This window comes from Etheostoma cragini, chromosome 8 (assembly GCF_013103735.1).
Source record: "Etheostoma cragini isolate CJK2018 chromosome 8, CSU_Ecrag_1.0, whole genome shotgun sequence".
NCBI classification, from domain to species: domain Eukaryota; kingdom Metazoa; phylum Chordata; class Actinopteri; order Perciformes; family Percidae; genus Etheostoma; species Etheostoma cragini.
In genome coordinates, this window is record NC_048414.1 from 5048654 (window position 1) to 5063537 (window position 14884).

The 14884-nt window shown below is 41.4% G+C and overlaps 1 protein-coding gene across 2 annotated transcripts in view; it reads left to right on the top strand.

Moving 5' to 3' along the window:
• The window catches only part of hsd17b12a (hydroxysteroid (17-beta) dehydrogenase 12a), a 16349-nt gene continuing 1465 nt past the window's right edge, over window positions 1-14884 (top strand). For both annotated transcript variants that reach the window (XM_034878946.1, XM_034878947.1), the window contains exons 1-9: window positions 1-363; window positions 9010-9056; window positions 9838-9913; window positions 11457-11564; window positions 12468-12532; window positions 12760-12804; window positions 13232-13266; window positions 14446-14527; window positions 14717-14782. In XM_034878946.1, coding sequence (XP_034734837.1) covers window positions 186-363; window positions 9010-9056; window positions 9838-9913; window positions 11457-11564; window positions 12468-12532; window positions 12760-12804; window positions 13232-13266; window positions 14446-14527; window positions 14717-14782 — 702 coding nt within the window. In that variant the 5' untranslated portion in view covers window positions 1-185. The remainder of the gene's footprint in view (window positions 364-9009; window positions 9057-9837; window positions 9914-11456; window positions 11565-12467; window positions 12533-12759; window positions 12805-13231; window positions 13267-14445; window positions 14528-14716; window positions 14783-14884) is intronic.

The following is a 14884-nucleotide window of genomic DNA, read 5'->3' on the forward strand; positions in this document are numbered from 1 at the left end:
GTAGGAGGTGCACTTTAAATCAGGCTAGACAAGTGTTGGGGGAGTTGGGGGGGAGTGTGTGTGTGATGCTACAACCTCCTTATAAAGGGACTCTCTCTCACGTTGTGGCTTGGAAATTAGAGCACATTGCCTAAAATTGAGGTCTCCACACTCTCACACACGCCGAGTCACCGAGAGCCGCTGCCATGAACTGGATGAACGCTGAGGAGACGCTCCGCAGGGCCGAGACGCCTCTCTTCTGGGTCGGCGCGTTCACTGTGGCCTCTCTGGCGCTGTGGCTGCTCTACAGGCTGCTCTCAGGCTTTAGGATCTGGGTCTTGGGAAACGGGCAGCTGCTCTCTCCGAAGCTGGGCAAATGGGCAGGTGAGTTGGGTCACATCAATTTTCACGCCACCTATCACTGTCACGAAGAGGGAAGCTTTAAAGTAGGCAGGTGGACTCGACGTGCAAACACCAGCAAGAGGTTATTGAGCTCAAACTTCACTCTGGCACCAAAACGAGCACATTTTGGAGCGTTTTTATGGCTTAATTCAAGAGGAGGTTGGTGTTGCGTAACAAGCGCAGGTAAGCAGCTAATTGACTGGCGAGATAATGGTCCTTATTAGCTCAATTGTTTTTTTTCCCCTCTCCCGCGTCAAACTCTGCACAATCTGCTCTACGGTCTTCAGTCAGCGTTTTCACCCACATTTGGAGCAGTAGGGGGGTGCCCCACATTGGTGAGCCGGTAGCCAAATTGCGCAGGCTATGCGCACTTTTCAGAGATCTGTTTTATGTGGGTGAGATCTCAGCCAGCGCACTACTGAGCCACATTAGCCCATCCGCATGATGTAGGACAAACCCATATACCCAATTAAAACGTAACCTACATCTAGATGTCCATACCTTTTGACTCCTCAGTATGTCACATTGGGGTAGTTTGTCCAACATTCTGACACTAGTGTTAATAATATTTTACCTCCACTATGTATGAATATATTCAGGCAGTGTTTTGTCATGAATTTGCTTGTGTCGTCGGTTTCTTTCGCTATCATTCATTGCCACATTACTTGTCCCATTCCGTTGTTAGATACGATTAAAATATCTTTAATTGGATTTGACTCTACATTATAATTTACTTTTTCAACGTGCTTGGGCAAGTAAGAGCGAGTTGGCCGTCAAATATAAGTATTTTGGTTTGGTAGACTAGTCTCATAGGAATCGCTCTGCCATGACTTGACCCACTTCTCCAGTCTCCTATTTGGAGAAGACTGCTGCGTCTGGAGCCTCTTGCTGCGCAATTTGCCGAACGCTCCCCTTTGCATCAGGATAGGTTGATTAATCTCCAACACCCCTAAACCAGACGACCCGGATGATTTGAATGCTTACTTTCTTTTTTTCTTTTTTTGTGTTTTTAACCAATGGTTGTCTGCAATTTTCCTCTAAATCGTCGTTTTTTTAATGAAGTGTATAATTGTTGCTCTTTGCGCTATAAGAGGGAATTAACGCTTCACTCAAAGGTAGGGAATCTTTAGGAATGAGTGTTGTACCTTTTTGGGGATTCTGCTGGAATATGCGGAGGAATACCGGTGCACACCGATGAGTCATGCGCTTGTTCATCGCTTCGTCATCCATTGGTCATACTGTATAAAAACTGTGATTTTCCCCACCCCATTATATCCACATCCAGCACCCCCCTGTGATCTCCCACCCCATTCCCTCCACATCCAGCACCAGTATCTTGTCAGATATAGCTCTAACTTCCTGCACTCTTAAGAGTTGATTCCTCAGGCTTGTGCTCTAGCAGAGCCCGTTTTTGGTGCAGTAAAGAAGATTTTTCTCAGGCTTTAATTGCATCAAGTATTCTGGGTCAAGTGAAACCCCAGTAATTCTGTAGAACTCAGTTTTAAGAGTGCAGGAAATGTTGTATTCCATCATTTGTGTTTTTTTTTGATTTTTTGATTATTTTTTTTTTAAAGAATCTTATTTTACTATCTAACTTTACTAATCCAGGGGTAATTGAAACTACAACTTTTCCACGCCGGCCACATTTCTTCTTGTATACCTTTTTTCTTAACATTTGAACTTGCATGCCACTCCCTGAAACCAGTTCTGGTAGTCTGGCAAGCCAACGGTTGAACCCATTGCAGACAAGCCCAACGGTTGGCAGAAAGTGAACATAGTGGAGGAGGGTAGATGTTAGCTAGGGATGCAGTGTCTCCCTGAGCTGGTTGTACCGGATGTGCAGGTCTGAACAGCTCAGGCAGTGCTGTGATTTTCTTTCATACATTTACGTCAACTGGTGCGACTTGTGTCTCCACCTTTTTTTTACAAAAAACTGAAGCACCTGTTGCAACAAGTTAAACTATTCATTGAATAGGCTTGGTGAGATGCTCCACAGAAACTGCTGTTTGTAGGATTTTCAAAAATTTACCTATTTTCTTTCCTGAATCTTTTCTTTTTCTGTCACATAATACCTACCAAACATTTTGTATCTACCCATGGCAGTACATATTCACTCATATAAAGTGTCATTGTGTAGGAAAACATGTGAAGCTTCTTTATGATATATATGAATTTTGGACTAAAGAACCTTAACATCAACATACTTTAATTTTAAATTCATGATTTTAAATTTGTAAGTGTGTGGACTAAATAAGCCTGTGGGTTTGTATTTTGACTTTATGTGATAAAGCAACCACTGAACAATCATTTCAAGAAATTACATTTAATTCACTTATAGAAAGGGTATGGACTGACATGTTTCCTAGTGAAATATGCCATGTTTGCTAATCCTGTAAACACCTACTTTTTGCAATCCACATGGCTGTTATTACAACACAGAAGACAATTGGTATTTCCTTGTCAGACAGGTTTGAGTGTGTGCAGGTGAGGTAAAGCCTGGTGACCACTAAAACTGGATTAAAGTAATTCCTTCCCCTAGGTGAATTTGTATTTTATTTTTTGTTTTATCATGTTATCACTACACATCTTTGTGTGCTGGAGCTGTGCAGCTCCACATGCAGAGGAGAGCAGGGATTTCTCTGGAGTTCCTCTGTTGGTCTTCCCCTTAGTGGAGGAGACTCCTAGCGGCAGAACGGCAGCACTGCAGAATGGATGAAGGTGGCTTCCCCAGACTCTCTACTGCACTGTGTATTTACACACACTTACCATCCTGCCAGCCCAATCACTGTCGGATGGATGGATATTTAGATGGATAAAATAATTTCTAAACCTTGAACGAAAGCCTGGCCGTTTTCAAGAACAAGCACATTTGTATCTATTTAATTTCATAGCAGATTTGGAGGAAGACCAATTGGTGAATTAGAAGGGTAGATTCCTGCAATTTTAAAGATGGTTAGTTAGACTTGGGGTTTACATTTCCAAAGACTATCGTATTTTAGCAGATTTTCTTTATGATGCAGTGTTCAATAGCTATGCTTTTTATTTTCAGTGGAGCAGCTTTTCACTTATGTTGTCGTGCCCATTTTTCCACACTGTTAGGTCTCCAGCATCTCATATCATATTTGTCTGCGTGTGTCCATTATACGGGAAGTGAATTAGACCAAAGGAAGCTGTTTTTGAGGGTGGGTAGTGATGTGACGTGCGCCTTAGAAGTACCGCCCTCCTCCCTTTTGACATTATAGTTTATTGAATGATCTTATATAATCAGAATGCAACCACTCATAAGACTTGAACAAGAATTACAAAGACATGAGTCAGCACTTGCGCAATTTTAGTTTGATTTGACTCCAGGAAGTAATAATTGGGCACGTGCGATTTTATCAACACTAAATGCGGTGACTCAAGAGTCACAGGGTGGTGTTTTAATTATTATGGGAAAATAAATTCAGTGTTATTTTTATGAATAGCCCATAGGTTTCATTCATGGTAAGAAACATGCACATGTGTGAATGACATTCATCTGTTTCAACTGAGGCAGGGTCTCTTCTTCATGCTTGTGAATGTGCTTCCCCCTAGTGTTTTGTATCAGTGCGTAGGCAGAGGGAGAGAACAGTGATTCATGTGATAAACACGCTCTGTGACACGTGCCAGAACCAGGGATGCTGGGTAAAAAAGCGAGGGGAGAAAAAAAATCCTCCGCATCTCCCTTATTTCAAGCTCTACTCAATCCCTCACTCACCCCTCCCTCACTTACTCACTCCATCTCTCCATCCATTGAGGGTGTGCATCAGTTTTTCTATATTGTCATGCACTCTGAGGCTAACAGTACCATCTTCTTCTGAGCATGTCATTCTCTCTTTTTGTCAAAACTAAATGTTAAGTGGTAACACTGAAGCTTCACAAACACTAGACGTTTCTTCACCTTGTCAAGTTAGTGGGTTTTCTGAACACTGTTAAGACTACCTAAAGCTAGTAACTTTCTTTAAACCATCAGTTAAATGGTACAGAGCTGCAACTGTTATTTTCATTGATTAATATGCCAATAATTAAAGCTATAAAATGTCATGTAAAGATAGTCAAAGCCTGTAGAATTTCCTCAAGCCCAAAGTGGCATCTTGAAATTGCTTGTGTCCAACAAACGGTCTAAAACCTGAAGACAAATCAGGTTAACAAGGTATAAGACAAAGTAAAGCAGCAAATAATCGCAATTTGAGAGTCCAGAAAGAACAAAAATATTTGGTGTTTTTGCTTGAAAGTGTCGACTGAAAACGACTGACCGATAACAAATAGTTGCAGAAAATCTTTCCATCAATAAACTAATTGACTTTTTATTTACTTATTTTTAGCTCCAAAATGATGTTTTGAAGACCTCCCATAAAACCGAAAGGCCTCAGCAAATAAATGGGCTTTTGAGTGATTAAGTGAGCTGGTATTTGCTTGAGCTCCTTTTAATGGATCAACCTAGAAAAGGCCCCCTTTCCGCATTATTTCTAGTTGAAGCACCAGCGCTTCACACAATACTTTTTCACACTTTTGGTCTTTTCAATCTATGTACTTTACAACAAATTAATCTGCGTTTTAATAAACTTTTTATCCTTTCCACATTTTTTACACATACCCCACCCAAGTTTAAGAGGTAATTATGTTCAATAATGAAGATGCACAGTCTATTTTGCTGCAAATTACTGGACCACCAGCATATTTGGAATTAGTAGTCAATTCACTTCTGTGAAGTGAAATCTCATTGGTTGCAGTCCAACATGCCAGAAAAGCAAGTTTGTTCAGTTGTGAGTATCTGTTGAAATACACTTGAGAGGTGTTGCCGTCAGTCTTTTGTGGGACAAAGCTGAGAAGAATGTATGAAGTAATGTTCTGTTGTAAGTCATTATCGATCTTTGGATCACATGAGAGGGTGTTTTTAATGTGAGGTTTGGTGTGACTCGTTTTTTATTTTTTTAAATAGTTTATATGTCATTTTGGTTGTAAAATAATAGCAAATCTTTTGAAATGGTATCTGTTAGATTAATAATCAGTAGTATAATAATCATGGTGCATTTGTTGCTAAAACATGTTTCACAGCATTATCCACCTGAAACTAAAGTCTTTTTAAAAACAACTTACTTTTAAAGAATCATTACATTTGTAGAGGAAATCAGCATAGATTTTATCCGCTAATATGTCACAAATGCAGGAATGTAAATGACACAACGGGTCTTTTCAGTCCTGCACCATTGAGGGCTGAGTGTGCAGGTTTTCATACTTGCCATTAAAGACTCCACCAGGTGATTTCACTGATTAACACTCCTTCAGTCTGAGGACGTGAAATCACCTGCTGTAGGCTCTGTTTGAACTCAACACCTCCACACAGTAAAGTCTGTCCTTAATGGCACACGGTCAAACAGCAAAGTTTTTTTTCTGCTCAACAATCTCATAGTCTCAAAAGGTGTGTGTGTGTGTGTGTGTGTGTGTGTGTGTGGCGTTCCATCTTTCTTTCTCCCTCTGAAGTATAAAGTGCTGCTCGTTGATAGGAGAGTTTGGGGTGCGACAGATTACATAACCGTACGTAACAAGAGCAGGGCCTACAAGGACCGCAGTCTTTCCTCACTGAGAATCTTAATTGGGGGATTTGGATTTTGTGCTGAGTTTAGCTCTGCTTTGCTCTCCCTTTTTTAGATTGGAAGTTGAATCTTCCAAAAAACAACTCCTGTGGGTAACTGATAGTTGAGCCCATGCCAGTGTTCTCTATGACCAAACACGTGTCCTCTTTTACTAATCAGCACACCTTCATCTTGAGAGGGAATATTCAGTGAATTAATGGAAATTGGAATCCCCACCATCACACAGACATCAGGTTTTCGATTGTCTTTTTTTAAAATATGAACTGCTCATACTCTCACACGTGCCCTTCTCATGCAGTCCACGTTAATCTAAAAATCTTCACATGTATCGGGGGTCTTTGTGATTGCCCCACTGCTCATCAGATCTTATGTGTGTTTTTTTTTTTCCAGCCTTCAGTGCTCATGCTGGCATCTGGGCTATAGGTGGAGGGTTGAGGATGCAGCAGTGGCCTGGTCGTCGTGAGGGTGGTGGGGGATCTTGTTGGTATTCAGGTGCTGCGGCAGGCAGGCAGCTCCCAGACGAGGCAGTGCAGGCGCGCTGCTATTTTTACTCCTCCTGCTGCTTTTTTTAGACCCTCGGAATAGTGAGCAGGCAGGGGCTGCTCCACTGCTAGGGAGGGAGACAGAAAAGGCTGGGGATGTCAGTTCCACTGGACGTGATGTGCAGCACTATGCAGAGCTGGGGCGCATTTGCACCACCATCGGGGCGCTTGAGAGCAAACATGGTGGACCAGTTCTATTGGAGGTGTTTGGAGGGGGGGGGGGGAACTGGGTTCAGAGCGTTGTTGCTGGGAATGCATAAGAGGCAGCAGTGCAATCATCATTCTACCAACACACACATACTTTGATGGATTCACACACCTTCCTGGCCTCTCCCAAATCTCTTTTCTTTTTCTTTTTTTCTTGTACACGTCACTCTCCTACGTAGTTGCCCCATCATCACACTTTTACCCTTTTGTTTGTGTGTGTGTGCGTGCCTTATTCAGTGACAGTCTTGCTTGCTTGTGTAGACCCTTTTTTTGATACATTACATCTGCGTCTCTCAGATGTCATACGTTGCTCATGTGAGGAGAATTACGTTGTGCTGGGAGCGTTGGGGTGTTGTGTGCTTGTTACTGAACAATGGTATTTTTGGACGTTGTGTTATGCTTGTTCATCAGTAAAATAGTTGAATCGTTACCTTTTCTTTTTTCTGCAGTGGATATTTGTCCTTAAAATGCACTGCATGCATGCATGACACACCATAAGTACTATATAAACGTTCATACTATGTGTGTTTTGGCACAGAACACATTCTTACACACTCACTTCTAGGTTAATGTTCAAATGTCAGGGATGATATTCTCACATGCAGGTGCAATTCTGGGAAGCTCGGTCATGCAAGCACACAAAATTCCAGCTGCCAATTCATTCTTTTTTTTCTTTTTTTTATAGTTTGTTTTACTCATTCATCAGCAAATTTTTAACTTTCATACATTTTCTGTTATTTTTGGCATGCATGTTATAGATTTGTGTAGCCTATAAACCCTGTAGCTTAAAACAATTCAGCCTCATTCACATCACCGGATTAGATTGGAAAAGGCTTTTTTTTTTTTTTTATGTTGCAGTGGTTGTTGTCTCTCTCCCCCCCCCCCCCAGCCATTTTACTTTGCAGCGAGTGTAGCCTCTCCCTCCCTCTGTTCGCCCCCACCTGCATCTGCAACAAGAAACTGATTTGGTACAGCCCGCGCCCGTTGAGGCTTTTCTACCATGGAGCATTTCATTTTTAACATGGGGAGTTTATAAAAAAAAAAATTCTGCTCTTTTGACTTTGTGCTACATTCTCTCACTCTTCTTGAGAATTTATTCACTCACTTGTTCTTCTCTCCTCTACCGCGATCTCTATTCTGTTTCTTTTTCTCCTTCACTCATTCGTTTGCTCTTGCTTCGCTTGCTTCCAGTTCTATTTTTAGCCGCCCCTAGGATCCCTGCTCACTCCCCCTCCTACCCCACTACACCCTCCTCCTTTCTCCTGTTCCATGTTCGTCATCACTCCCTCCTCTCTGCATCCCCTCTCACATCTTGTCTTTTTTTCTTGCTCTCCAGCTCCTTGCCAGATAATGTCCGCTACCTCCTATTAATCTTTTATCAAGCCTTGCTTAGAATATATTCATTTTGTACAGCTATGTGTGAACTCTAAACACAAGAACACCAGCTCCCTCTTGTTTGAGCCTCCCCACGATTTGGCTTCTTTACCATCTTGTTTTTCTGTGAAATCTTCCCTATTATTCTCCTTCCTCTTTGGCCAAACTAGGAACACTATTTACCCTTGACAGTCAGATAAACATGATCTTAAAAATCCTATTTTGCATAGCAGGAGCTGCTCTCAGTGAGGCAGGGATTTGGGAATCCTTTAATGTCTACTCTCTTTGTTCTGCTTTAATCTATACCATCTTATCTCCACTTCTATACAATCTCCTTCCCCTCTGTCTTTCTAGCTTAATCTTTGACTCACATCTATATTATCTTGGGATGTATTGTTTGCATATGGGCGCCGGTATTGAATTGCACATTACCTTTTGTGTGTACTTCGAGAATGGACGCCATGTATGCATCTCATCCAAAAGAAAACATTACTTGACTGATTAAAAAAAAATAAACGTTTATTGTAGAGCTTAAAGAGGCTTTTCTGAATAGGTGAAAAGCATAGTGGGTTATGGCACCCAATGGATTTACTCAATGTTAAAGCTTTTGTTTGTCCCGTCTGTCACTAACCCCAAGTTTGGTCACTGAGCAGCAATTATGTTGACAACTGGAAGTGGTCAAACCTGATGTGAAGTTGTGTTGTAAGCCTGTGAACAAAGACTATCCTATTAGTATGTTGTGTGGCTGTCACAAAATGCAAAGGTAACTGAAACGGTGATTCAACTTTTGAGAACATTAGTTGAACAAACCCCCGCCCTGCTATGGTGTGAGTGTTGTAAAGAGAACCAATGCTAACCTTTTTTTTGTCTTTTCTGTCTCTCTCCAGTTGTGACGGGAGCCACGGATGGAATCGGGAAATCCTATGCGGAGGAGGTAAGGTTCCTCTACCCATATTTATTTTATTTCATTCACGGCAAAGCTGTGACTCATGCTTGCATACACACACAGTGTTCACGTTAAGGGAGAGCTCTTACAGGCCTATTAACGTGGAAGGTCCACACACACGCGCACACACACCCAGTTTAACACAGGCTCGTCAGCAAGAGCTCATACAGAGGTAACAAGCATGCATTGAATAGGGGCTACCCTGTCAGGTATTTTGCCCATACTGCTGTTGGTGTGCTAGCTGTATGATTACACGAAGGGCCTTTGAATAAAACTGTTGCTATCGATGCGACTGTGAGGCTAGCCGCTTGTAACGCAATCGTAGTCCAACATTTTTGCTGAAGGGTTTTTCAGCATGTCAGTGTTTTAGAGAAATGCACGTCTTGAATTCTGCTGTCACATGGAACGTGATAAACCACCTCTTTGCCCTAAAGTACACCCAACAAGCATGCTTCGATCAAAGTGAGCACAAGAATTAAGTTTACACATGCAGACAGAGATAAATGATCACTCTATGGCCACTGGATACATTTAGATTGTCTGTTAGCATTGCTCTCCCATTGTCTGATCCAGAGTTGAAGCACACTCCCTGCAAGTTGAGAAATACAAACTTAATTCCAACACTTTTCAGATTTATAATAATATATGGAAATGATTCTGATTTGTGGGCACTAAAGTTAAGTCTACTCTTGCTTCCATCTGTAGTTGCCAACGCTGTATTTTAATGTCAATATATTCAAATTATTACAAACTGGTATTTCCTTTCCAGCTGGCACGTCGAGGATTTGCCATGATGTTGATCAGTCGCTCCCAGGACAAGCTGGATGACGTGGCAAAGTCACTTGGTAAGTAGTAGTGTGTATGTGTTGACATCCAGACCTGCCGGTGCCAAATAAAGGGCATACCCTTGACCATAAGGATTTAGACGATCCTCAAAAAAAGGAGAAAATAATCACTGCTTTCTGTTTTGAGGACAAAAACCAAGATAGCTTAAGTTTGCAAAATATTGCAACAAAGGTGTGGATCTATTTCCTTTTTCATAAACGGAATGTGTTTTGCAGAATTACATTTTGTGAGTTTCACTTTTCAGATTTCTTCTAAATCCCTTTTTTTTATTTTTTTTAGTTAGTTTTTTTTCCTCTAATGCTTTAAACGTGAAGTCATGGTGTTACTCTGTTTGAGTGCTGGGGAATTGGAAACATGCAGCCACCATAGCAGCTTCCTCACTGTGGATATGAAGGAAAACAGGTGAAATATCTGGCTTGATTTAAAGAAATGTATTGAGCAACATGTTCATCTGAGATATTTGTTAGAAACCAACCAGTTGTTCCTCATTCAAGTCTACACAAACTGAAAATGGGCTTCCATTTTAAAGGAAAAACTTTTCCCTTCCTTCTTTCTGGCCCGTCTCCAGATTTTAACAGAGACTGAATGGTGAGTGGCCTCCCCGTTTCAAATAGTGCCCTCTCTCTTTCCATCTGTCTCTGCCTCCCACAGCGCAATTTCTCCTGTCGTGCTTAAAGTCCACAGTGGGGGCTGATGGGTAGTCACGAGCATGATGCGACGTGCCAAACTCTGGCACTCCTCCCTCACGATTAGTCTGGCAAAACACCTCCTTGGCATGTAACTGGGCAACCCACCCTGTCCCACCTATAATTTTACGGCCATTAATGTTTCTCCTCTCTTATGCAAACGGCTTTTGACTTTTGATTGCAGCTACCTGGCAACCCCAAAATACTCCAATTTGGCAACTTCAGCCTTTTATAGTTCTGCTTTGCCAACTTGTTTAATGCAGCTTATATCATTTTCTTGGACACAAAGTGTTTGTGATGCCTAAAAATAAGCTGGATATAGCTTTCACAGAGGCTCCCAACCCCTAGCACCCCCTTTTTTTTCTTCTTTTTTTTCTTTTTTTTTTACTTGCAACCCTTTTAGGTTGCCCCTCTTTATCTTGCCCTAACGCTGACTATACCATGACACGCTAATGGTCTTTGCTGAGGCACATTCCAGGAATTTTGCTTTTACATCTTCCTCCACCACCTATCAACATCTTACTATGGACAATAAATTCTAAATTGCAGCAGGTGCATGATGGAGTGAGTGAAGGGAGGGTGGGGGGGGGGGGTGAGACCTTGGCTGGTTTGTTGGTATGCAGTGCCCTCTTCAGTTCAAGTCTGACAGTGACTGTTGTTGGGCCGTGTAATGCTGGCTTATTTGTGACCCATGAATGCTTGATGTGAGTTTGGTGTGATGAAAATTCATTACCTTAAACTGGTATCCTTCTAAACGTTGGTCTTGTCTCATTCATATAACACTTATTGTTCATTGCCATGCATAGATATCATTGTAACCTTAAAGTTTAAAGGACACTTGTTTCTCCCTTCACAGAGGACCAATTTAAAGTGGAGACCAGGACCATTGCAGTTGACTTTGGCAAGACGGACATCTACCAAAAGATCGAGGCAGGGTTGACTGGTCTTGAGATAGGTGTTCTTGGTAAGAACTGATGTTCTCAGGACAGTGTGTTCATTCATCCTTTTTTCTCTTCCCAGTGATCACTTGCTGGCACCATTTCCATGTCAATATTTGAAGTCTTCAAATATGAATATTTTCAGTGCAGTTGACTTACTGTAAGAACCTGTTGTATTGCAGACATAAGAAAGACAAATTATAAATCACTAGTTTTATGGGGTTGAAGTGTGTTGTCACGTACAAAGAAAATTTGGCCTTTATTTCACTGTTGGCAAACCACCCTCTGGATTTCACTACATGCACTGGCCAAGTCAAATTATTCAACACTTATTGTGGAAATAAAGGTTGTGTGATTTCCTAACTCTGGGAACAGTGCAGTAACTTGATTCATTTTAGACTCCCTTAATTCAGATACTTGATTTCTCTGTCAACTTTGCCTGAAAGGAAAAAGCATGATGTGCATATTGACTGTTTGAGATGGTGAGATTATACCAAATGAGACATACTGCCAGAACACAAAGGATGAGTACTCTTATGCATGAATTTGTTTTTTGACTCATGAATTATTTATTTTTTTAAAGTGTTTGAGCTTTCAAGACTTTTTCAGGGAACATTATTTTGACACGGATATCAGGACTCATATGTTTAGCGTTGCACTACAAGTTTGAGTAATTTTAGACGTTTAGACTCATGTTCACATTGTACATTTTGGTTGGAACATTTAAGGAACTCTTTGTTCTTATTATGCCAATTGTACTCTACTGGTAGTAAGGTGTGGCTGTCTAGTGTAGCATAAATGCCTGTTTCTGTCTTGTTTGCTTTTGCTGCCATCTTATGGTAGACATTTGATTCAGTTTGATTTCTCCAGCACCAGCTTATTTTATGGAAAAGGGAGAATCATTTTTTTTTCTTCCTTGTTTTCAACAGTCAACAATGTTGGCGTGTCCTACGCCTACCCTGAGTACTACCTTCATATTCCTGATCTGGACAATGTGAGTTTGCTTATTTATTATTTTGCAAATGGAAATTCTCTGAAAGTGTACAGTCTCAAAATAACTGAGGTGACTCCTCTAAGCCTGTGGGGGGAGCGAATTCATTCCCATGCCCCATATTTTTACCTAATACACCAGTCCTCTGCTTTCTTTTATATCCATTGTGATAATTACATAGATACATTAACGTACATGTGAGTGTTTAGCTGACCTGTTTTCTGTTTCAGTTCATCACAAACATGATCAACGTCAACATGACCTCAGTGTGCCAGGTAAGTTTCTCTTGGATGTCTTTACACTTTTGCTATTCAGGGAGGAAATATTCCAAATAACCTTCAACCCAGTGATTGCAAGCTAAATCTTTTATACAACAGCCCAAGTGTTTGTTTAAAGTTTGAAATGGGTATCACTTTTCTTATCACTTTTCCCCCTTTTGTTCTTCTGCTGTTTCTACCATGGTACCTGCAGTGTCCCAGTTGTTCCCAAAGCAACGGTGGACTACACCAACGCTGTCTGTACTGCCCACCCACGCAACTCTCTCGCTGTTGGTCTCTGCCTGTCTTTCTCTCCACCTCTTACTTTTAGTCTTTTTCTTTTTTTTAATTAAATTAAACTCTTTCCCAGTCCCCTTGTTCTCATTCATGAGTTTTATCATTGTTTTGTGTTAACCGCTGATGGTAACTGAGCTTGTGTTTTTAGATGACCCGCCTGGTGCTGCCTAGAATGGTTAAGAGGTGAGTTAAATAATAAGCTTCCATATTTTGCAGTAAAATATCAGTTTCGTAAATGAGGGATAATGGCACAGAGCTGCACACGGAATCTCAAAATTAAACAAAACCTTGTTTTCCAAGAACAGCATTTGGTAGATTAAACTTTATAAAGGTTACTCTTTTATAGCGAAGGGTGCTAAGAAATCTTCACCAAGCACTTTCATCACTGCATCTCTTTTCTCTCCTCCTTTGTTCGCAATGCTGACAAGCTTTCAATTCACACAAAGTGCTCTTCCCACCCGATTGGCTGCTCTGTTCCCATGTGACTCCTGCTGGCCAATAGCAGCGCAGGCACATTTGGTGCCGTGTGAGGCTAGAGCGTAGCTCCACTACATCACTGCAGCAACAGGCTGCCATGGCAACACACGGCTCCTACCACACTGTTATAGTGTGTGTGTGTGTGTGTGTGTGTGGCATCACTTTGTGTGACTTTTAAAAAGAATGCATTGCACTGATGTAGGAGCAGTGCTTCACATCTTGAGGAAAACCCTGTTATGTAGATTGTTATGGCAGCAGTGTTTTTAAATTGAGGATTTTCACCTGGCTTTCTTGATTTGACAAAATTCCAAGTGATTCCAACAATGAAGCCTCTGATCTGTAATTGGGACCAATGCCACGTCATCAAAACCTGGGTTGAGTCCTGGAATTTAATTCAGTCATCCAAAACTCGTGAAAAGTGACTGACTCTTGCCATCCCAACAATGCAAATTTGTTGTTCGGGCCGGCTGTGGCTCAGTGGTAGAGCCGGCCAAAAGGAGTGTTGGTGGTTCGATCCTGGCCCTGCAGTCCCATGTCGAAGTGTCCTTGGGCAAGACACTGAGCCCTAATTTGCCCCCTATGCTGTTCATCGGAGTGTATATGTGTGCAAGTGTTTATCTGATGAGCAGGTGGCACCTTGTACGGCAGTCTTGGCCCCGGTTTGTGAATGTGTGTGACTGGTTCCTGTACTATGTGTCTGTATGTGTTATGTATTGTTTTATGGCTTTGTTGTAAAGCACTTTGGGTACCTTTTGGCTATTGTAAAGGGTTATACAAATAAACTTGATTGATATGTAAAAGTGCTTTGAGTAGTCATTTAGACTAGAAAAGCACTATATAAATACAGTCTTATTGTCCTAAATCACATTGTTGTATTTTTCTCAGGTCCAAAGGTGTCATCCTGAACATCTCTTCTGCCAGTGGCATGTACCCCCTCCCTCTGCTTACGGTCTATTCTGCCTCAAAGGTATGTGTAACATCTATCCCAACAAACAAAACATCTCTTTGGACACTGAAATGTGTCATCATATTGGTCAGTATCTTGCTTGTTTCATCAAGCCAATTCTTCCTTCATATTGTCCTATTTGGAGGTTCTGCTAACAGACTAACACTTTGCTGACCTATGTATTAAAATGTAACCTCTTTTTTTGTGCAGGCCTTTGTGGATTTCTTCTCTCGCGGCCTCCAGGAAGAATACAGGCGTCATGGCATCATCATTCAGGTGCGTTTGGGGCTTGTCTGTTCTTCTCCTCCACCCTGCATGTATTTTGTTTTTTGCCCAAGGATGTTCTCAACTGTTGGGACACCTAAGATTAAGCTTTTT